At 35.4% G+C, this 24,136-nt stretch overlaps 2 protein-coding genes across 2 annotated transcripts; one reads left to right on the top strand and one right to left on the bottom strand.

Annotated features, from left to right (window-relative positions):
* The first annotated feature begins 7,735 nt into the window (after positions 1-7,735).
* LOC133285829 (uncharacterized) lies at positions 7,736-8,874 on the top strand. Its single transcript, XM_061483121.1, has 2 exons — positions 7,736-8,181; positions 8,330-8,874. Exons 1-2 carry the CDS (start codon positions 7,998-8,000, stop codon positions 8,665-8,667), a joined length of 522 nt encoding a protein of 173 aa, XP_061339105.1. The 5' UTR covers positions 7,736-7,997; the 3' UTR covers positions 8,668-8,874.
* Positions 8,875-11,686: 2,812 nt separating this feature from the next.
* LOC133285807 (zinc finger BED domain-containing protein RICESLEEPER 2-like) lies at positions 11,687-13,135 on the bottom strand. Its single transcript, XM_061483089.1, has one exon. It carries the CDS (start codon positions 13,133-13,135, stop codon positions 11,687-11,689), a length of 1,449 nt encoding a protein of 482 aa, XP_061339073.1.
* Between the last annotated feature and the right edge of the window lie 11,001 nt (positions 13,136-24,136).

Below are 24,136 nucleotides of genomic sequence, written 5' to 3'. Positions count from 1 at the left end.
TTGCGCCAGAATGGCGCCAACTTGCTGGAATTTGGCCCAAGGTTCACCCGTGTGGAGTCACGTTCAACAAGTTTTTTACAATTTTGTAGTTTTCACTTCTTCTACCTATATAAACACAACCAATAGGTGAGAAATATCATTGACATGGAAAGAATCAATATAGTAAGCAAATATGTATATAAATTGCTCTTTTATGACTTAATTCTCATCAATTTCAGCTTAGAAAACTATATGTGCCAGAGGCACATCAAATCATTCCCAGATTTAAACGTTGATGTCCCCAACAATGTACAAGATTCAATCCAGGACATTCAATAAATCTAACATAATAATCCATAGACACTTTCAGACACAATATACCATGCATGACTGACTCAATATCATAAATTCCCAACAATGTCATCAGCTTTTTAAAGATACAAGTCTACATTGATTACCCCTAACACAGATAAATAATGTCCACTCAACACTCGTGTTTAAAGGTATCATGAGCACTCAATCAATCACAGCTATAACACTACCATAGGCTTGATCATATTCTCAAAAATTCTTAAAAATGAAGAATCAAACACATGCACCAGCTGATCAAAAGGATTTCACAGGTTATAACTTGGTCGGGTTAATGGGTATGAATATATGGATAGTAGCTCAAACAACAATGAGATTGAAAAACTGATACTCTTTCACTTTAGCACACTCAACTCAATGGTTTTGCTCCACTAACATTCCCATAGAATTTTGAGAATTAATTCCTTTTAGCCACCTTTTATGCATAATTATTATTATTATTATTTTTTATAAGGGCAAAGATGAAATTTACATCCCCTAATTACTTGACCTTTGTGGAGCTTACCTCAATTTCTTTGTTTTATTTTCAACACATCAGTAATTCAATCTCAATCAAGGTAAGTCACTTGGATATAGGCTAAGCCATCAATCAGGCCACAGGTCATTTATCAACAAAATAAGTTCAGGCTCAAGGGGCTAGCAATGGAAAAAATTCATACATGTGGGCTATTTTGGCCATAAGCTAACAAGAACACAATGCCTTTATCATATCAACCAATGCATGCATAACAGAGAAACAGATCAAGTTCTAGAGTGTTACAACAGTGAGGTCTCTCAACAAGAAAATTTAGTGTTTAAGCTCAAACCTCACAGCTATGGTATCAATATAGACTCAAGAACATTAGCCTCAGACATTATCAGAATTTTACAACATCTGTTCAGACAAACGAGCAATCATGTAATCTAATTATACCTATGCAATGTCATGCCAGAATGTCATACACATACTTCCTAAGATTCAATCAAGCACATTAACTAGATAAGCACATTTAAACATGAGAATTGCTTGAAAAACAGATCGATATATATATATATATATGATAAACTAAAAGATGGATGAAGAACCTGCACCATGGAACAAACAGCAGCATATAAGATAAACTATAATGCGCACAATAAAACATCAGAGTGTTCGGGAAATATACCAACTCAAATCAGCTAAATGACCCTAACATCAACCTATGGTCATAATAAAATAGCAAAAGTATCAAAAACATAAACTAAAATAATATACAAGAAATCTCCGACAGCAAAGAGATATAATCAATCCTCCATGTCATCCCCCTCAGCAGCATGGGATGACTCAGCAAATGGAGGATCTGGTGGTACTGGATGCATCGGTGCATGAGACCACCATTCCCAGATTTGATTCCAACCATGAAGCCATGTGAAGAACTCTTTGAAATATTGTTTTCTCTGAGAGATAGAGTCTCGGTGTCTCTTTTCACAGATTCTCCTTTTGGCGGCCTTCAACCTCCGATAATCTGCACACATCCTCCAACCGGTATCAAAGAGTTTCACCACTTCCTTTCTCATTACCTTCTTCATTGTAGGTTTACGCCTCCTTTGAGGTTTCCTCACATGTTTGACATCATCCTCCATGTCAATTTTGTGGGTACAGAAAGAAGGATCTATACCTTCCAAATCAGAGATAGACCATCCTATGGCAGTCTTATGTTCCTTCAGCGCTTCAATCAACCTTCTTTCTTGCTCAGAAGACGATCCCTTATTAATGATAACAGGGTAAGTCTCCTCATCACCCAAGAATGTGTATTTAAGAGTTCCAGGAAGCTCCTTCAACTCCACTTTAGGGACACCATCTTCTTTGTCATCATCTTATTTTCAAGAACCTCCAACGCCATATTCTTTTCTTCCTTCAAAGGAACAATATCACGCGTTTCAAGTTCTTCATCAAGCTCTTGACTAGAAGACATTTCTTCTTTCACTCTTTGCTCTAGAAAATCAAGTCTAAAACAATCGCCTTTGTCAGAAGATTGTTTCATATAGTCAAAGACGTTGATGGTAATGGTCTCATCGTTCATCCTTAACTCAAGATTTTCATTTTCAACATCAATCATGGCCCAAGCAGTGGCCAAGAAAGGTCTACCCAGCAAAAGAGGCATTCAGTTTCCCCTTCCATGTCTAACACTACAAAATCTGCTGGAAAGATGAACTTGTCCACTTTCACAAGGACATCTTCAATTATACCACTCGGTCTCCTCAAAGATCTATCAGCAAGTTGAAGCGAGACCATAGTGGGTATCAATTCAGAAATTCCCAGAGATTTACAAACAGACAAAGGCATCAGATTTATACTTGCCCCAAGATCACACAAGGCTCTGCCGACATCAGTATTACCAATAGCAATTGGTATGTTGAAGCTTCCTGGGTCACGAAGCTTTGGAGGAAACTTCTTCTGTATTATAGCACTACACTCCTCAGTGAGTGTTACCGTCTGACAATCCTACAACTTGTGTTTTCTTGATAAGAGATCCTTCATAAACTTTGGCATAATTGGGCATATTAGCCAAAGCTTCAGCAAATGGAATATTAATGTGAAGCTTCTTGAATATATCAAGGAACCTGGCATATTGTTGCTTCTGAGCATCCTGCTTGAATATATCAGGATAGGGTGCCATAGCTCTCATATACTCGGGACTCAATTCATGTTTCTTTTCAGCAATCACATTCTTTCCTTTTTCAATTTCCTTTTCAACAGGTTTCACTACTTCAGCAGGTTTTTCACTTTCTTTTTCAGACTCACCCACCTCTTCAAGTTTCTTCTCTACTTCAGGAGATTGAAGTACTTTGCCACTTCTAGTTACAATGGCCAAACAATCCTCCTTCGGATTAGTAACTGTGTTACTAGGAAAAGTACCTGGAGTTCTATCCGCAATTTGCTTAGCCAGTTGGCCAATTTGATTCTCCAAGTTCCTGATAGAGGCATTGGTGTTGTTGTTATTGGCTCTAGTCTTCTTCATGAAAGCATTTGAGTGTTGAGCCATTTGTCCTACTAACTTCTCCAAATCAGAAGGTTCCTTGGGCTGAACCGGTGGAGGCTGCAAGTAGTTGTTTGACTTGATTGATTTAATTTTGATTGATTTATAATTAGTTTATAAGATGGTATTTCAAGTCCTATTATAAAGAGTTAAATATTTTATTATCTTGATAAATTATATTTGAGACCATAAATTTTTCTCTTTTATTATCACAATTTTAGGAGATTTCTTATCTGTTGCAATTTTCTAATTAATCTACGTATTTCATGCGTTTCGGCATCAACACTCCTATTCATAAATTTTTAGTTCTTTTTTTTTTGGAGATAAAATTTTTAGTTCTTTAAACTTTAGTATAGATTCAATGTGTGTATGTGTGTGTGATTATAAATTATTTAAATATCTTTTTATTTGAAAAAGTTTATCTTATTGTCTTTTCAATTAAAATTAAATTTAGCTTTTTATTTTTAAATTATGTTAATAAGTTTTATCCCTACATTAGAAAAACTAAACTTTAGTATAGATTCTGTGATTATAAAATATTTAAATATCTTTTTATTTGAAAAATTTATCTTATTGAGTGTGTTTTAATTATGAATGTGTGTACTTGAAAAATTGCGTGTACTTGAAAAATTCTGTAAACTTAAGCTATTTGCGGGTACTTGAAAAATCTTGTTGAGTTATTAATGTGTTTAATTAACTTAAAAACATGTATTTTAATTTCAAAAATGTTGGAGAACTTGTTAATCTTGTATTTGATGACTTCCAGCTTGTATTCGAACGAATTCATTATACTATTGTGTATCTTATCACCACTAAATGGGATATTACACCATTTAGATTACTATTATTCATGAAAATTGTAGAATTATAATACATGCTTTCTTTAAATAAAGGGAAAACTTCATTTTCACACATTGTGATTTTGTGATTTATCATTTGATCCCCCTTGGTTTTAAACTTATCACTTAGATTCATTGTGCTTAAATAATTTATCATTTACCCCGTGGTTTAAAAATAAAAATTTTAAAAAATAAATAAGAGGAAAATAAATTTTCCCTCTTTTTATTTTATATCCTCACCTAAAGCATTTAAGGTTTAAAAACTAAAAATAAATTCTAAGAAAATTCACTTATTTTTATCAAGAGAATAAATTCAAATCAAATATTTTTATTTTATCTATTTAAAGAAAGTAAATATCTTATTTTGATAGTACATATTTAATTTATCATAAATAATATTTTTTTAATTTCATCTTAAATAATCTTTTTAATTTCAAATATATTTTTAAAATAAAAAAATTAAGATACTTTATAAATTAATTTCAGAATAAATAACTTAAAATATATTTCAAACCCTAAATGCATTACATGAGGATATAAAATAAAAAAGAGAGAAAAATTATTTTAAATATGTTTTTAAAATGTTTATTTTTAAACCACAAGGGGTTTAAGTGAAAAAATTTGTAACCACAAGGAGTCTAAGTAAAAATTTGAAACCATAGGGGGTTAAATGATAAATTATTTCAGCACAGTGGGTCTAAGTGATAAGTTTAAAACCATGGAGGTCAAATGATAAATCACAAAATCACAATGGATGAAAATGAAGTTTTCCCTTAAATAAATTAGCAATGAAAAGTAATGAAAAAAGTTAAAGCAAAGCGAAGATGGCAAAATAATTCATTTTTTATTTTTCTGCTTTGCTTATTTGAAATTTAAATATGTCAATAGACAAGCCTAAGTAATAAAAAAAAGTTTGAATAATTAATTAAACAAGTTAATGAAAGATAATTAAGAAATCAAAATTATGAGAAATTAAGTAATCAAAATTATAAAAAAGTTTATAAGAAAATAAACAAGTAGTAGTGTGTGTAGATAAATAGACTATCTCACCGTTAAGTTATTATTATTATTATTTTTATTTCTCGGGAACCTTTTAGCCCCCGTAATCTGCTTTTTGGGCACACTTACTAGTTGTCCCTAGAGGTGGCAAAGTGGGTGTCCCACTCCACCATCAATCTGTCAAAAAATGAGTCAGCCTGTCCTGCTCCGCTTTTGAAAGTGGGTTAAAAAATTCAGCCCGCCCTGCCCCGTTTGGCGGGTTGGGCGGGTTGGCCCGCCAGTCCGAGCCTTATTTACACTAACCTGCCTCGGCCCGCTTATGCTCGCCATCAACCCGTCAAAAAATGAGCCCGCCCCGCCCCGCTTTTGAGATGGGTTGAAAAACTCAGCCCGCCCTGCCCCGTTTGACCGGTTGGGCGGGTTGGCCCGCCGAGCCTAGCCTGTTTTGTCGGCTCTAGTTGTGCCCGTGTGTGAAGGAATCTTATGACCAGAAAGATAGGAAATCAAAAAAAATTCATGTAAAAAGACAATTTTATATGAAAAAACAATAAGTAGATTAAGAAAAATATTTAAATATCATTAAAAAAGGAAAAAAAAAACAAAATATTCGCATAGCTTTTAAGTTATTAAGATAAAGAAATCAACGAATGAGATAAAAAGGGAAAAGTATAATTCTTAGTAATATATATATATAGAGAGAGGTAGGATCCTTTGACATCAGTGTCAAATTTGAAATTTGACACCTCATCTGAGAGCCATTAGATCAAAAAACATTAACGACTCTGATTTTTAAGCATATGATACCATTGATTTTTTTTATCTAACGGCTCTCAGATAAGGTGTCAAATTTCAAATTTGACACTAATGTCAAAGGATCCTACCTCATATATATATATATATATATATATATATATATATATATATATATATATATAGCAATTTTATCAATAGGTGTAAAATAAATATGCATATAAGCTATATATTCTTCATAACAATTTTTAAGTTATATCTTTTTTAATTTTATGATGAAAAACGACTAGCTTAATTTTATAAGGAGAAATTCATAAGACTATATATGTTCAAAATATTTTTATTATAATATTTATTAAAGTATTTAACAATTAATAATAAATGAGTACAATTAATAATAAATGAGTTTTTTATTTTGATAAGTCAATAATTAATTAAAGACATAAAAAAAAGGTAGAGTGTAATTGTTGGTCAAATTTAAGATTTATTATTAGTTTAACAAACCTGAAAATTATTGTTAGAGAAATATAAAAATCATTGATTTAACCACACTGAACAACTTAAGTTTTTGCCTTGAAATTATTCTTTACATGATATGCCGACATAACTAAGTGATCATGAATTCGATCATCACTGTCCTTATTCTAATAATTAAATATTACATAATTTTTTAGCCCGGGTAAATTGTCGTACTGATGCAAAATATAAAACCATTGACCCAACAAGTTAAACTTTTGTGTTGAAATATTTTTTACTATAATAAAGTATAATTTTCTTTTTTCTTATAAAACACTTTAGTTTGTTTTTGGGAAAAGTGTGTGTCATTTTAAAGGATGTAAAGTTATGTCATTTTAAGAGAGAGAAAGAGATAGATAAAGGAGGAGAGAGAGTTGACAAAAAAAATAAAGGTGTGGGTCCCATCTCTTTATGAGAGTGAAAGGATATAAATTGTGTCATTTAAAAGGATAAACATTTTTCCCTTTATTTTTACAATAAAAACCTAACACATCCAGATACCTCTATTTTGATAGTTACATTAAAGTAATTTTTATCTACCACTGTTCAAACAACATAAATAACTTGCATGTAATTTCACTTGGAAACAAAATTAAGGTCAAGCAAAATAAGTTCTCATTGCCAAAATGATGACCGGAAGGTATAGTCCCTTTGGAGATATAGAGAAAAGGGAAGTGCTATGAATGAAATGTTGCAAAACTCAATGTATATGCACTATGTAACAATTTAATTTTGTGAAGGGACCAGCAATAATTTCAGCTATTAATGCCTTCACTGAAATGACACTTTCCAATGGCAGTGCCTCTGCTCTGAAATGCACATGAACTACATGAATGATCTAATCCTCCTCCTCACAGTTTCTCACGCTATTCATCAATGACTTACCCTTTATATCTGCAATAGTCAGATACACAGATGGTAAATGAATTCAATGAATGAATGGGTTTAAATGCACTGCACACACTAGAGGTCTAGAACCTGCTCTATACTCAATGCTCATGCACTTAAAAAGGGAATGTTTTCACACTTGAATGACCCCTTTACTAATTAACATTACAATAGTTGGTTCAAGTTTTACTTATATTGCAGATAAGGTAGATAAGGTAGTAGAGAAAAACGTGATAGCTATAAATCCTTCAATTACTACACAAGTAACACAACCCTTTTTATTTGCATGACCTTGTTGGTTTTTCCCCAACTTGGATCTCTATTTAAACAGCTAGCAAATTACTCAATCTCTCAATAGAAGCTATCCTATTCCTACATGCCTCTCTTCCCTAACAAAAGAATCTACTACCTCTTCTCTCTCCTACTCATAAGTTCCATGTCTTGCCAAATAACATTCACATGTCTTTGTTTCTTGTGAAAAAGATAAATCATTTCCAACTTTTTGCTTGAAGTTGGTTCTCCACTAGCAGCTACCACTCTTTATCCTCACAGTAAACTCATCTTCTTCTAGGAGCCAATGCCCCTGAAAGCAAAGCTGTAGCTGCATATCATAAAGAGACCATTCAGAAGCTTCCCTTCAATTTTTCTAAACTTGGCCATGAATCTCATAACTCTCTTGCTTTTTTTACCTTTGTTTACACAGTTTTTGGTAGTTGAGCCTGCAAGACCCAAGCTACCAGGGAAACCAAGGTTTCCAATCTCCCAAATCAGTGTGATGGGTTTTGTTTATTGTGATTTCTGCTCCAACAACAGCTTTTCCAGACACAGTTACTTCTTGTCAGGTGATGAGTCTCAATAACCTGAAGTTAGATACAACTTAAGTTTTGTGACTTGTGATGAAACCTTGAGTTGCATGTGTTTATTGGTACTGAAAGAGTTTTTCAAATAGAGTGTTTACACATTTTTTGGGTTTTTCATAATTATCTCCAGGTGCTGAGGTCAGAATAGATTGCATGTTCAAGGCACTCTCAGACGAAACCACAGAACAGATTTCACTTTCAGTGAACAGAACAACAAATAAGTATGGGTTGTACAGGCTGGAAATACCATCAGTTGATGGGGTGAGATGTGCTGAAGATTCTGAAGTTGTGTCTTCCTGCAAGGCAAGCTTAATAGGGAGTTCAACCTCTTCTTGCAATGTTCCTGGCTACAGAAGCACTTCTAATGTGATAGCAATCAAAGCAAGAAGAGACAATCTCTGCATATATAGCCTTAATGCTTTGACTTTCAGACCTCCCAAGAGGGACATCACTTTATGTGGTAATTAAATGGAGTAGCTTGCACAAGTAGCACAGGACTTGGCTACTTGTGTATACATATAAATTCCAAGAAACTAAAAACTCTTATATGTTCTCTTTTTCTTGCCTATCAAGAGCATAGATCTCTCTGTTCATTGTTTCACTGCATTATTTGTTTGGTAATACTATTATCATATCATGCTATGCTAAAAAGAATATCATGCAAGTAGAGTTTGGGTGTGAAAGATAATTTTGATTTATGCAGTTGATTAGGTCCTTTTAAAATGTACTAGATGTACATAATTTATTTATGTCTTGTGAAATTGTAAAGGACGAGCTACTTGTTCAACAAAGCAACTGAATGAATAAACTCGTTATTGTTATGTACATCATATTTCCCATTATAATTAGACACTTCTTCAAAAGAAGGGAGAAAAAGTTAAATCTAACAAAATAAATTGGAAATCTTCAGTGCACAAACAAATTTCAATTCTTAATATTGCAGACACTGATTGACCATGAGCCATGCTACAAACTATTATCCAAACGAGGCCACATGAAGTTTGTGATTTTCATTCCTAATATCCATAACTGCAATCCTGAATTCCTAATATTAGGAAGAAAATTCACTCTGGTTTTTTAAGATTTGCCTCAATATCATGTAAGAGTAACTGTTCTTTGCCTATTATATATAGGGCCCTCTATGATGCAACTTGCCATTAGCTCCAGAATCCCGTACAAAAAGAATATATGTCAGGCTATCATCACCAATGGTTTCTCTGGTCCTTATTAGCTCCACAGTGGAAGATAAAAGTTTTCCTACTATGCATCCAAGCTAATGAATACACAAACAAATATACTCCAAAATTTGACCATAATGGCCTAATCAATAAATGAGAACAATAATGAAGCAACCTAACTTTCTGAACAGGATTATCCTATGAATATGATGTCAAATCTAACCTTATTGGTAATTGCAAAACAATGCAGTACACAAACAGTACTTGCAAAACCCCTGAACTGATTACAATTATAATGGTAGCAATAAAAAAAAAAAAAAAAAACTCCAAGTCCTTCCTCCCCCTTGGTGGCTGGAGACAATAAAATCAAGTAATAAAGTTGAAAAGCTGAACGATATAATGGCCAGTGAATTGGACATGCCAGAATGGAAGCACATGCTTCTCTGCTGAAGGTGTACTCATGGAATGAACTTCCAAGAGGGTGGCAAATACCCAATTAACAATGCAGCTCAGGGATTAAAGTACACATGATAGAAACTTGGTGATTCCTCCTTGCTTGAGAGGTAACCGCTTGGAACAGCCACCTCGTGAACGCATGTGTGTTCCAAACTGCGAGGCTTCTTTGGCTTTGAAGTGTCAGTAACGACGTCGTGTTCCCCTCGCTTTCCATGTGTAGTTGGCGATTCCTTCTCCAAGTGTTAATGACAGCCATGAGATTTAAAGGTTCCACATCGGCCAAATCAGGGAGAAGTATATCGTTTATAAACTGTTGGACATGCACGTAGTGCTCTGTGATTACAGTAGCCACGGCCACGTGGGCGCAAGAAAGTAGGATTGATTTTTCCGGGTCGAGTCACTGTTTGGTCGTCTCCGGTCATCAATATTGTTTAATTTATGGGCCAATCATATGTGGAACTTGGTCACTAAAAAATAACACTGATCTATGTGTAGGAGAGGAGAGAAGAAACATAAAAGTATATTTTGACAAGATTTGTCACATGGCATAGAATATTTTAAGCCTCGCCCAACCTCTTAGCCTATCGCAAGCTAAAATATCGGCCTGGCCCTGTTTTTAAAAAAAAAACACAGAGCCTGGCCTGGCCTAGCAGGCCTGCTAAGAGAAACATATTGCAAATCTTCTATATGTCTATAAGATCTTTTCATATATTTTTTGTAATAGTGCAAAATATTAAAATTTATCTCAGTTAGTCAATTTTAATTGAAACCAATAAGAATAGTCTAAAATACTCAAAATAAAATGCCAGAGTTAGGTGATCAGAGTACACACCACAAAAATTGAGAAAATAACACTTGAAGTCTTGAACCCAGTACAATACAAAAAAAAAAAAAAAAAAAAAACTAAGTTCCCATGTTCAATTCACAATTCTCCACAACCCAATGTAGCAAGATCTTAATCCTTAAGAGACCAAAGAGACCTTCACCAACAATATGATCATTCTTTATACAAGCAACATATTAAATAAGGAGCAGTGAGTCAGTGACCATTCTTTATACCACCTGAATACAATAGAAAAAAATCAGAAGAAAAAAATTTATTCAAGGGAACAAATGATGATAATATAAATAATTACAAGTCTTGTTCAATCGAGGCACCTTCATACAAACAATTTGATATCATTTGATGTTGGCTCATCCTACATTAAAAATAAATTAAATTAGATTCCTATTGAAATTTAAATCAAATACAATAAAATTGTAAAACAAACTTAATTACTTAAGTTGATACCTTTTGCTTTTTTTTCAAACCATACTTGCTGCGTAGCCAATCTCCACCACAAATTAAAGCTTGAATAGTGTCTTCAGCTAGGCTAGCACGATACGCGTCAATAACTCTTCCTCCAGCACTGAATGTGGACTCTGATGCTACTGTAGAGATTGGAACAGCAAGTATGTCTCTTGCCATCTTTGATAAAATTCTGTACTTTGAACTATTATTCTTCCACCATTCCAAGACATTGAAGGAAAGCTGAGTTTTTTCATCACATATATAAACATCCTCTTCAAGATAACATTTTAACTCTGATTTTATTGGGGGGCCAGCTTGTTTTTCTCGCACCATGTTCATGATTTTAGCAAAACCAGAACCAAGTGAAACTTGAGGTGGACGATGATGATTGATTCATACTAGCTTCCACTTCATTATTAGAGGATGACTCTTGCAAACTTAGAGCAAAATACTCATCGTATAAATCCTCTAAAGCTTGATTCATTTTTTCCACATTATAATTTGCCTCATTTTCTGATTTGTATATTAGTGGGAAACAAATATTTACCACGTGAAATTTACATCATGGGTCCAATACACTTGCTATAGCCATCAACAAATTGCATTCCCCCCAATATTTGTCAAATTTTTCTTTCATTGGCTTTGCCATTCCTCTCATAAAATCATCAATATCTTCAACTGCAGCATCAATCACTTCTTTAATCCTATAAACTTCAGGAAGATATAAATTGGCTGTGGGGTAATCACTTCCTGATATGACATTAGTAGCAAGACTGAAAACTTCTAAGAGATTACAAACTTTTTCAACCTTTTCCCAATCCTCATTAGATGGCAAGTAATTATAGTGTGGCTCCCTCTCTTTGTATTCTGGAAATACATCTTTGAATTTGCAAGTAATAAATAACATTTCATATGTTGAATTCCATCTAGTGGGACAATCAATAACTAACTTCCTTTCTTTTATTCCCATCTGCTTAACTATATCGCTAAATGTCTTCAACCTTGAGTCAGATTGATTAACATATTTAACACTTTCACGAACATTTTCAATGATATCCTTTATCTGACCAAGACCATGTTGTACCAATAAATTCAATATATGTGCACAACATCGCACATGAAATAACTTTCCACTAAGGACTAAATTATTGTTTCTTGATAAAGTGCCTTTGAGGTTTCTTATGCAAACATCATTATAAGCAGTATTATCAACCGACACTGAAAATACTTTACTTTCAATACCCCATAATTGTGAACATTTAAAAATTGCATCAGAAACATCAACTCCACGCCTTGGAGGTGGCACTTTAACAAAACTCAAAACTCTTTTTTGTAAATTCCATTCTGAATCAACAAAGTGACAAGTGATAACCATATATTCAGCAACTTGGTGACTAGATCTCCACATATCAGTGGTTAAACTTATCTTATTCACACTCATCAGTAAAGCTGTAATAAATTTTTTTTCTGCCTCATATATTTTCATGCAATCATTTTTTGTTGTCTGACGCGAGACTTTCTCAAATTCATTATTAGCAAACTTAAAGCCCCACATCCAAATTGTATCATCCACAATGCTAAAAGGATACTCATGAACCATAATAGCAGTAGCAATAATTTCTCTCATCTTTTCATTAGAATAATTACCTCCGGGTGTAAGGAAAGGGTTCAAGGAAGAATTTGTCGGTTGAAATGCTAGAGTGGATTGCTTATGTCGTCCTTGGTCTAATTTCCTTTGCAAGCAATTTTGTGAATGCCTTCTCAAATGGCTAGTGCTGCCTCCATTTCCACCAGTAGCAAATCTACATTTGCAATAGTTGCAAACTGTTTTTCGCCCACCCTCAGGGAGTTCAACTTCATGAAAGTCATTCCAAACAAGTGATGTTTTCCTCTTCTTTTTTGTTGTCATTGATTCTCCACCATCTCTTACTTGTTCATCTCTTACTTGAACTTGACTGGAGGAGTCACTTGATATCCTAACCCCATCATTTCCACTTGGATTAGAGTCCATTCTTCTAGCCTATAACAACAGGACATAACATAATAAAATATTAGATACACAACATAACGTAGTATAATAATATGCTTCAAAGAGAAAGAAGGCCAGTATAATAATTATTACTTGGTAACTATTTTAGTTATTCTGCAAAAAAAAAAAAAATACTTTTCGATACACCAAGCCGAACATGATAGTCTCTAATATTAATATGCTTGCCATCGGTTACCCAGATCAGTTACCCAAATCGGTTACAATTTTTTTAATATTCTGCAATCAGTTACAATTTTTTTAATATAATATATTGCAATCGGTTACCCAAATCATTACCATTTTTTATTATACATATATTACAATTCATTGACTCGAGCATGCAATTAACAAAGACAATCGGTTACAATTTTTTTAATATTATGCAATCGGTTACAATTTTTTTAATATAATATATTGCAATCGGTTACCCAAATCATTACCATTTTTTTGTTATACATATATTACAATTCATTGACTCGAGCATGCAGTTAACAAAGACAAGGACACCTTATGAATACTTTGACTCGCAGCAAATTTTAAAAAAAACGTAAGATCAAACCCAAAGCCAAAATCAGACTAAACCAGCGCGGTTACCGATTTGACGCAGCAGAGAAGATGAGAAGATGAAGCTCGACAACGGTTGGCAGCGTGGTGTGTCCCTCTAGCACCGATCGAGATGGAGGCTGATGAATGAAGAGCGGGTTGGAGTCTTTGAGATGATAAAACAACGGCGGTGTACCAAAACCTAAGAGAATTAATGTATTATATAAAATAAATTTTATTTAAAAAAGCTGTTTGAAAATACAGGCCAGCCTGGAGGCTAATGGGTTGGGCTTTGCAAAATAGGCATGTGGCCTGATTTTAAAAGAGGCTTTAAAATAAACCCAAATCTGTTTCATTTTTTAAACGGACTGGGCCGAGCCAGGCCAAAAGCAGGCCGGGCCAGAGGCCCCTGACAGGCAGCCTGGCCCATTTACACCCCTAGTTTCTACACCTTGAAGGGGCTATGTATTCCACATTTTATTGGAGAGGAACGAGGGAAAGTAATATGGGACGACATGAGATTGCCTTTTACAGTGAAAACTGAACACGTTTTGATGGAGAGAATAGAAGTTTTGCTTCGTCAAATGCCCTAAAATATCGTCCTGAGATGATGAGGTTTCTACACTTTGAAGGTGGAAAGTTATTTCTTTTGCTCTTAGGCTATGTATTCCACGTTTATGTATTACAAGATTTGTCACATGAAATTTTATTGGAGAGGAACGAGGGAAAGTAATATGGGAGGACATGAGATTTCCTTTTACAGAGAAAACTGAACATGTTTTGATGGAGAGAATAGAAGTTTTGCTTCGTCAAATGCCCTAAAATATCGTCCTGAGATGATGAGGTTTCTACACTTTGAAGGTGGAAAGTTATTTCTTTTGCTCTTAGGCTATGTATTCCACGTTTATGTATTACAAGATTTGTCACATGAAATTTTATTGGAGAGGAACGAGGGAAAGTAATATGGGAGGACATGAGATTGCCTTTTACAGAGAAAACTGAACACGTTTTGATGGAGAGAATAGAAGTTTTGCTTCGTCAAATGCCCTAAAATATCGTCCTGAGATGATGAGGTTTCTACACTTTGAAGGTGGAAAGTTATTTCTTTTGCTCTTAGGCTATATATTCCACGTTTATGTATTACAAGATTTGTCACATGAAATTTTATTGGAGAGGAACGAGGGAAAGTAATATGGGAGGACATGAGATTGCCTTTTACAGAGAAGACTGAAATTTCTCTTTATATTTAGTTTATCTCACCGTAATCGCCCCATCTATTTTCCTGAGGAGAAGTTTGGCTGCACGTTTTGATGGAGAGAATAGAAGTTTTGCTTCGTCAAATGCCCTAAAATATCCTCCTTAATAATATTGAGATGATGAGGTTTCTACACTTTGAAGGTGGAAAGTTATTTCTTTTGCTCTTAGTTACACAACATCCTAAAGCCAAATTTTTGCATCTGTCTATCCAAGCACTAATTTATCTTCATATATTTGGTTAAGTACATGTACAGTCTGCTAATTATTCCAAAGTTAATTATTTCCAAGTTAAAGACTGTATTTGTTCACCAGCTTTGGTTAAGTACATGTATAGTCTGCTAATTATTCCAAGTTAAAGATTGTATTTGTTCACTAGCTTTAAGTTCTCATTTTCGTCCAAACTGCCATTTTATTAACAAATAATTATCTTAATAGAGTGTTAATGATATATTTGTTTTGGGTAAAGGATTTCTCCAGTCATTGGGGATACAATTATCTTCAGTGGACTCAAAACAGCGTCATTTTGGGATGAAAATCAAGATGTTTTTGTAATTATAATATATTGCAGAGTTATGTTAGTCTTTTTTTTTTTTTTTTATAACAGTTTATGTTAGTCTTTGTTATTATAATTTTTTAATCTTATAACCCAAAACGACGTCGTTTTGAGCTCACTGAAAATAACTTTATCTCCGGTAACCGGAGAAATTCTTTTCCCATTTGTTTTTGCTCTCCTTAAAGTTTGTAAATTATAAAGGGATTCAGTTTTGATGTCTCTAAAGTCCTTACTCATATATGAATGATAAGCTTTGAAATAGATGTTCCACCTCGGCAAGTCATAAATGCAGTATAGCATGTAACAACTATAAAACCCACAGCCAGCCACTCATAAAGCATGTCTGTAAAAACCCGCACCGTTAAATTAGAAATTTAAATAATTAATTATGAGTTTAGGAAATAATTTCATAATTGACCTTAAATAAATATGGTAAGGTTAGAATAATTATCACAAAGGATTAATAATGCTGAAAGTCGTTTTTCTGACGAAAAGTGCAGACACCGGTTCTGCTTCACGGTATAAGTGTGTACCGATGAAGTATCCCGAAAAATTATAATAAGTATATGAATATTCCTAGAATAATATTTAGGACTGGTATATCAAGTTTGGGGTCGAAATAATGAGAACTGGTGTCAGGACTGATACTGGCTATATAAAAACGCGTACCGGCAAAGTGCTGCAAAAATTATAATAAAAATATTATAAATCCTAGAAAAATGGCTAGGTTAAGAATCTGAAGTTTGAAGTTAAAATAATTAGAGGAGCTGTTAGTGCTAATACAGTGGGATTAAACTTAATGACTATATAAAGAGGCTTGGCACAAAGACCTAGGTCAGATTTTTATATTTTCCTACGTGAGTTGCTGGTGCTATTGGCTGCTGCCATCTTCTCTTCACCATTTCATGGCCTTCCTCTCCCTTGAAACCTCCAAAGTGATCATCTTTCTTCACACTCCCTTCACCAAAATAGCATAGTTGTGTGAGAACAAGCCTTATGTGGGAGAAGTATCCTTGTTTGTTGAGTGTTGGCTGCTGTGAGTGGTGATTTTGGGGCTGAGTGGTGGGCTCTCATTGAGGAAGTCATTTGCATGTCATTTGAGGCTTCTAGAAGCTATTTTTATTGATAAAGGACCGAGCTTGTAGTGCATTTTCGTGACCTTGATGAGGCTGAACCATAGCGTTGTATAGAAGGCTCCAACCCACTCCTTTTTTCTGAGTTTTTAAGCCTTGAGGTAAACCATGATCACCTCCTTTGAATATTCATGATTTTAGCTTGATTAAGCCACTAAAAGAGGAAACTTTGATTATATGAGTTAAAGGGTGATAAACTATGTCTAAAATACATTAATGAACTTCTGTTTATGGAGTTATTGGACTCCAAATAGTGGAAGAACCTTTAAAATGGGAATTATGCAGAGAATGCACGAGTTTCTACATTTTGTCTGATAAGTATTCAAATACTTTTCGTGGAGTATTCGAATACTCATCAGAAGGTAGTCGAATACTCATGAAGGAGTATTGGGATACTTTTCTGGGAAGAAAAGTATTCGAATACTGTGTAGTATTCGGATACCGTGGGAAAAGTATTCGGATACTGTGTGGTATTCGAATACTTTAGTGAAAGTATTCGGATACTTTCTAGAGATATGGAGTATTCGAATACTCATCGAGGAGTATTCGAATACTCCCTCCTGCAGATTAAGCCTAAAATCACTTAAAATAAGTTGGAAAGTCTTAAACACTTAGTGAAACCTTGGGCTATGAATGTTAATGATTATTTATGCTATAAACAGACTATGATTGTGTTGTTTGGTGACCTTGGGCGGATGTAGACTCTTGATTGGACGGATAGCTTGAGATGTGAGCTTTTGTGTCCTCGGTTTTGCCCATTATTGATTCCACTATACCTCATAGAGGGATGATTTATATGCATGAAGTGTTTTGTGAAATTATGTGATGAATATTTGAAATACTTTTGAGCTATTAAGTGCAAGTGCCTTATGATATGTATGTGGTGTACCACCTAGACAGTAAGCCTGAGTATGTAGAGACATACAAGATGGTGAATCTGTGGGTGAGGTGCAAGTAGTGTTCCTTGTACTGTAGGTTGTAGACGTATGTAATCCCTACATGTTTATTCTCTGGCCAGTAGGATTATTACACACATGACATAGATATATGCTGCATTGCACAGATTTTGGAAATGATATTGTTATACTGTTTTGGAACTTATATTGCACATGTAAGTAAGCTTGGGGTGGAGAGATCCTTGAGGACCCCTTGTCTTACTGATATTTCTTTTTAGAGATCTCACCTCGTGTTGGAGCACATTTTCAGGTACAGGTACCTCGGGGGTTGAGACCTCCAGCGGCAGGAGGCCGGAGTTGAGTTGATATGCATGTTGTTGAGCTGATATGTTAGAGATTGATATACTTTTATATTAGTATATGATTATCTGAATTGAGACATTGATTGAGCTTTGTTGTTTTATTTGGTGAGCATGAGGGTTGTCCATGTTACATTGGTGTTGTTATGATGTTTCAGACTTGAGTTGTATAATGTATCAGGATATTGTCTAGTTTACGGTTATAGTTCCGTGACTAGATACACATTTATATCTTGAGGTTATTCAGTTAGTTCTTTATTGCAATTTACATACAGGCAATGTCTTGAAAAGGAATGAAGTAATCAACTTGGTTAATAATAATAACGTCATAATTGAAAAGAAAAAGTTAGATTCCACATTTATTTAGCTGCGTCATTACCATATGTATGTTTAATACGCCGGGTGCACATGGGGTGTTACACCTTGTGGCTGAGATACTCCGTAATTTTAAGTATTGGGCATTCAGGCATGCATATTGCATGCCTCGGACATACATTTGTGTGTGTGGCAAAAAATATACACAAATTTGTACATTCAAGATGCTCACGCGTATATATTGCACACTTCGAACGTGCAACCATGCATTTGAATGTGTGGCTAAAAATATACATTTTTTGTTCATTCAAGGTGCTCAGACATGCATATCGTGCAATATGCACGCCTAAGGCCCTTGTGAGCGAGATACTCCATAATTTTACACATTGGGCACTCAGGAAACTTAAGTTTTACTCGTCATATTGATGCAATCTTTATTTTGTTTAAAAGATAAAAGAAATATCTACAACTTCTTTGAAGACCTCACGAATATTACTTGATTCGACCTAAATAATTTTGGATTGACCATGATCGATGAAGCTCCTTTGTTGGTGATTTTATACGGCTTGTCCATGAGCCTTCAAGTGAACAAAGTGGGGGATGTACTCGCAAGACACCTCGCCGCGAAAGTTAGAATTTATTTAAGCAAGTTTAAGCATTAAGAAAAAGATATCTCCTCGTGTTTAGAACATTAGTACTTATAATAGGGGATGACCTGCTTTGGGGAATCCCCATAATTGTTCCCAGTAAGTGGGTACGAAGGCAAAGTCTTTGTATTGACCATTGCTGTAGGTGGCTTGAGATAAGGTTGCAGAGAAGTAGAAAAATATCATTGCAACTATTGTTGACTAGGAGATCTTCTTGAATGTGCTTTCTTCATGGTGAAGTATTTGTATTTAGGCTTTTGGATATGATCTTAATATATCATTCTAGAACAGTTGCCCCCCCCCCCCCCCAGCTCGATGCTTCACTTGTTGGAGTGCCGAGATTTAAGAGATTGTTAGGCCATGTAATAAATGATAGAAAGTGCGTACATTAAATGGGTATGAGAATCTTTGAATATGATAAATAATGGTTTACTATGGATGCTCTGAGTGAGATTGAGCTTTGATGATAATGATTTTTAACTAATGATAATCTTGAATTTTGATTATTTTGAGCTTAATGTTGCTAGTGTATGATGCATTTCTATTTAGGCTTTCTTTAATTTTTTAGAAAAGCAGACTCATGGTTTTCTTCGCGTGATATTTTGTTTTCTATAATGCCTTTATTTAGGTTTCCTTTATAGGAAAACTTAAGTTTGATTGTCTTTATGAGATCTTTCCCTTACTAGGATATTAGTATGGATGCCTTTCTATTAGGATTCCTTTCAACTTTTGGAGGATATCTTTCTATTAGGCTTAGTTTAATTTTTTGGAGGAGCAAACTCATGATTTTCTTCAAGTAGGAGTCCGACACCTCCTACCATACAGTGCTTCGTAGGGCGTCATGCCCAGGCTAGCATGAAAGCTGTTGTTGTAAGAAAACTCAACCAACGGAAGGTACCTATCCCATGCCGAGCCCTGCTCCAACGTGCAAGCTCGCAACATGTCCTCCAAGGTCTGGATGGTCATCTCAGTCTGTCCATCAGTCTGAGGGCGATAGGCGGTACTCAATCTCAACTGCGTACCAAAAGCCTCCTGCAGCGCCTCCCAGAACCGAGATGTGAACTTCGGGTCCCTATCACTAATGATACTCTCGGGCACCCCGTGAAGCCTCACAATCTCGCGGACATAAAGCTTGGCCAACTGCTCTGTAGTGAAGCTCACCTTCACTGGAAGAAAATGGGCAGACTTCGCCAGTCTGTCCACAACGACCCAAATAGAGTCACATGTTAGGATGATACCTCAGCTCAAAGCCGTAGTCCTTTATGAACTCCATCCATCTCCTCTGCCCCATGTTCAACTCCTTCTGGTCGAACAGGTACTTCAAACTCTTGTGGTCACTGAACACCACAAACCTCAAACCAAAAAGATAATGCCTCCAAATCTTGAAAGCAAACACAATAGCAGCCAACTCCAAGTCATGAGTAGGGTAGTTCTCCTCATGAGGTTTCAACTACCTCGAAGCATAGGCGATCACTTTGCCCAACTGCATCAACACACAACTTAGCCCCTTCCCGGAGGCGTCGGTGTAAAGCTCAATCTCAAGCGCAGGATCAGGAAGGACCAACACAGGAGAAGTAGTCAGTCTCTTCTTCAACTCCTGAAAACAGAGCAGGCCTCTCATCTAGTACGGTGTGGTTCAAGGACGAACCAGGCGGAAGCTGGTGGGCATGTAACATCCCGAGCGCTGACGAGGGCGGGGAGTGATCGCCGGTGCAAAGAGGCACGGACAAGGAGCGGCTCCTGACAGGCTTCCAGTGGGGGGTTACATGCATGAATGAATCCAATCGACACCCGAAAGAGAGAGATTCCAAAGGCTGTGCAGGTATGAGACTGCACAGTTTAGGATAGCTTATAAGAATTAAGTGGCACTACCTATGCTAACAAGATGCATCTGCTTTCGGTAGCCCGGATCGGAAGAACTCCACGGTTAAGCGTGCTTGACTTGGAGCAATTCTGGGATGGGTGACCTCCTGGAAAGTTTTCCCGGGAAGTGTGCGAGTGAGGAAAAAGCACACTGAAAAGTCTCGTGTTACTATGTGGGGAAAGTCATTGATTCTTGAAGCGGCCAGGCGTTACATTTTTCTTTCTAAAATGCCTTTATTTAGGCTTCCTTTATAGGAAAACTTAAGCGTGATTATCTTAACGAGATATTTTCCTTTCTATGATGCCTTTATTTAGCCTTCATTTACAAGAAAACTTAGGCTACTTATGTAGGAGAAATTGCATCTGCGGAAGCGTATGAGACCATTGTGATTTGGATGTATAAGGATCATCATGGTTTTATCAATTACCTCTTGGATGGAGCAGATGTGAGATGATGATGCTCCACACGCTTGATTCCTTTGCGTCTCAGCACGAACTCACGAACTATTGTGGTAAACCTTCCAAACTATCTCTCGAGGAAGAAGGGAAAGTGTGTGGGCACTAATCAGATCTGAGCTTGCCTCTTTCTCCCTCTAGCAGGCTGATGACTTAAGTGATAGTATATATATGGGTTCCAAGAAACCCTAGCTCTAGGCTCATTGGGCTTCTAGGTTTCTTGGACTCTTCTCATACTAATAACTCAATTGGGCTTTAGTAAAAGAGCACAAACCCAACAATCTCTCACTTTCTCTTTTGGATACAAATTCAAGTTGAAAAACCCAAGACCATGTAACCCACAAGTCATCATCTATCTGAAAAAACCCCACATCCCTTGTCTCAAGCTAGTTTGGGGATCTACCATATGTTATTAATCAAAGCTCTTGATAATCAACGAATGATTATCTAATTCGGTGCTACTCCACTAAAAGCCCAAATTTGAACTCCAAGATTAACAACACTTATAACATGAATATTCATCGCCGCTTTGTAGAATGTCTATAATTGATTGACAAGTTTTCTGTAACTCAATCAATTATTTATTCCCTTGACTATGATAGTTTCTCTAATGGATTACATGCACTGGCCAGTGTCTTTAATATCCAAGTACCGAAACATATCAAGGGAACATATCCTACAAATTTCATGTTGTTTATCTCATAAATATCGATAATCAAATAATCTCACTCCCAAAATACCGAGTTATTGGCCGTCAATAGATCGAATCTCACCAGTTGGTAAATCAAAGAATGAAAACTATTTGATTACCTGTTTATAATAAACTCAGGATTAAGAGCAATTACATAACTATAGTTAACTGGAGATTTGATACCTTATGACAGAAAAATAACCTTAATCAAATCTCTCCTTGATCCTTTCAATGTGAATGTTAATTCACACCAATATTTTACAATGATTCGGACAAAACCATTTCATAAAATATTACAGCCTAAATAAAGTGCCCAACTTTATTTAACAGCTGTGAATATATTCATCAATTGTGAGAACCTATGATCATGTCCTCCATAAACGTATCCATATGATCATATACTCCACAATTTGATCCGAACCTTGATGTTTGTAAATAGTACGCAAAATAAATAAATAAAAACTTTATTTATGAAATTCAAAAAATGATTTCATTGTTTCATTATCTTACTCCAATAGCACAATGAAACCAATAACTCTCACTTGCTTAATGCAAGTATGAGATCCTTCTAAGACCCAAAGAAGTAACATGTCTCTTGAACACAAGTTCAGGAAAACTCTTAGTAACTGGGTCTACAAGATCCACCTCTATTCCTATCCTAGTTGAGTAAAACTCATAGCTCGAGGTTGATTTTCTTGAGTCAATATCCACTTGAAATAATTGAATTTGTGAAAACTCGGATTTTCAAGACTCCCACTAGAATATTTCAGCATATAATCTCTCGTTCTCTAAAGATACTTGAGTACATGCTTAACAATAATCTTAGTGTTCCTCTATATGCAGAATGGTACCGTCTCACTACTCCCACTACGTGACAGATGTCTGGTTTAACGCCCAACATGATATGCATGAGACTACCTTTTCCGAAGCATAAGATATCATACTCATGCATTCTTCCTTCTCAGGAGTATTTGGTTACTCCTTAGGAAGATGAATTCCACATTTGAGAATTATAATTCTTCTCTTAGAATTCTCATGTTGAATTTTGGCAAGAGTTTTGTCAATATAAGTAGCCAAAGGTGATGCCAACAACTTATTCTTCTGGTCTCATAAGAGTTTTATACCAAGAATATAATTGGCTTCCCCAGTACTTCTATACCAAAACACTAACTTAGCCAACTCTTTATGCTTGATATTACCTCCACGTTGTTTCCAATAAAGAGCATATCATCTACATAAAGTACCAGAAAAGCTATTGTCTTCCGTTGGATCCTTTACATACAAATACACATCAAGGTTCTCTCAAAATCAAAATTTTGATAACCTGATCAAAACAGATGTTCTAAGACCTGGATGCTTGCTTAAGTCCATGAAATAGACTTTCACAACTTGCATACCGTGTGTTCCTGCCCATTAGCTATAAACCATTTTGGTTATTGTATGTAGATATCTTGACATCCAACTCCCAAAATGAAATCTTATAATTGAGACTTATAACAGCAACTAAAAGAATCTGGATAGACTCAAGCATGGCGTCTGGCAAAATTGCCTCCAAGCTAGGTTTGAAGGTTTTCACCTTCCTGTCTATCCTCTCTTTTCATTTATTGGTCCACATGCACCTAGTGGGTCTTGCCCCTCTTGATGCCTTTACTAGGTACCTAACAGAGTTGAAATACAAGTATTCCATCTCATGGTTTATAACTTGAGCAACACTTGATCAATAACATCTTCTAGTGCATTATCATAACTAGTAGGATCAATGTCACTCAACAAGAGACAACTTGAGAGTTAACAAAGTTCTCTCCCACTACGAATGTACTGCACTAGACCTTGTGTATTTATAGGTAGATCAAAGATTGGGTCAAATGGTGGATCTTTAATTTCTTGAGGATCCACTTATTCTTGATATTGTTCTTCCACATGTGATACTAATATTTCTACTAGTTTCACTTATATATTATCATGTTGAATTTTCAATTACGGTTCCCTTGTTTGTTCACCTAAAGATATATATTTCCCCTCTTTGAACAATCAAGGGAACAGCGGATGAAGCTTCTAGAGATTCTGAAAATTCTTGATCTGAGATAAGTCTCATCAAGAATAACCTTACTTAAGAGCTTATAATTTCTCATCTAGTCCTCCTTTAAGAAAATCAATTGAGTGTTGATACCACCCACTTAGATCATCTTGTCCTTAGGACTAAATAAGATCTCATCCCTAGTTCTCTTAGGGTAACCAAAAGATATGCACTCTTCCGTACAAGATTCCAT

Source organism: Gastrolobium bilobum, unplaced genomic scaffold, assembly GCF_033153095.1.
Source record: "Gastrolobium bilobum isolate Gb01-03AN ecotype WA unplaced genomic scaffold, APGP_CSIRO_Gbil_v1 utg1929, whole genome shotgun sequence".
Taxonomy (NCBI): Eukaryota; Viridiplantae; Streptophyta; class Magnoliopsida; order Fabales; family Fabaceae; genus Gastrolobium; species Gastrolobium bilobum.
This window is presented reverse-complemented; position numbering and strand designations above follow the sequence as displayed.

What these genes read in the sequence shown, in the direction of transcription:
- LOC133285829 (XM_061483121.1), top strand. Translation starts at nt 7,998, where the DNA reads ATGAATCTCATAACTCTCTTGCTTTTTTTACCTTTGTTTACACAGTTT. An exon ending in ACACAGTTACTTCTTGTCAG is followed by an intron (nt 8,182 to 8,329) that starts GTGATGAGTCTC and finishes AATTATCTCCAG; the next exon opens with GTGCTGAGGTCAGAATAGAT.
- LOC133285807 (XM_061483089.1), bottom strand. Translation starts at nt 13,135, where the DNA reads ATGGACTCTAATCCAAGTGGAAATGATGGGGTTAGGATATCAAGTGAC.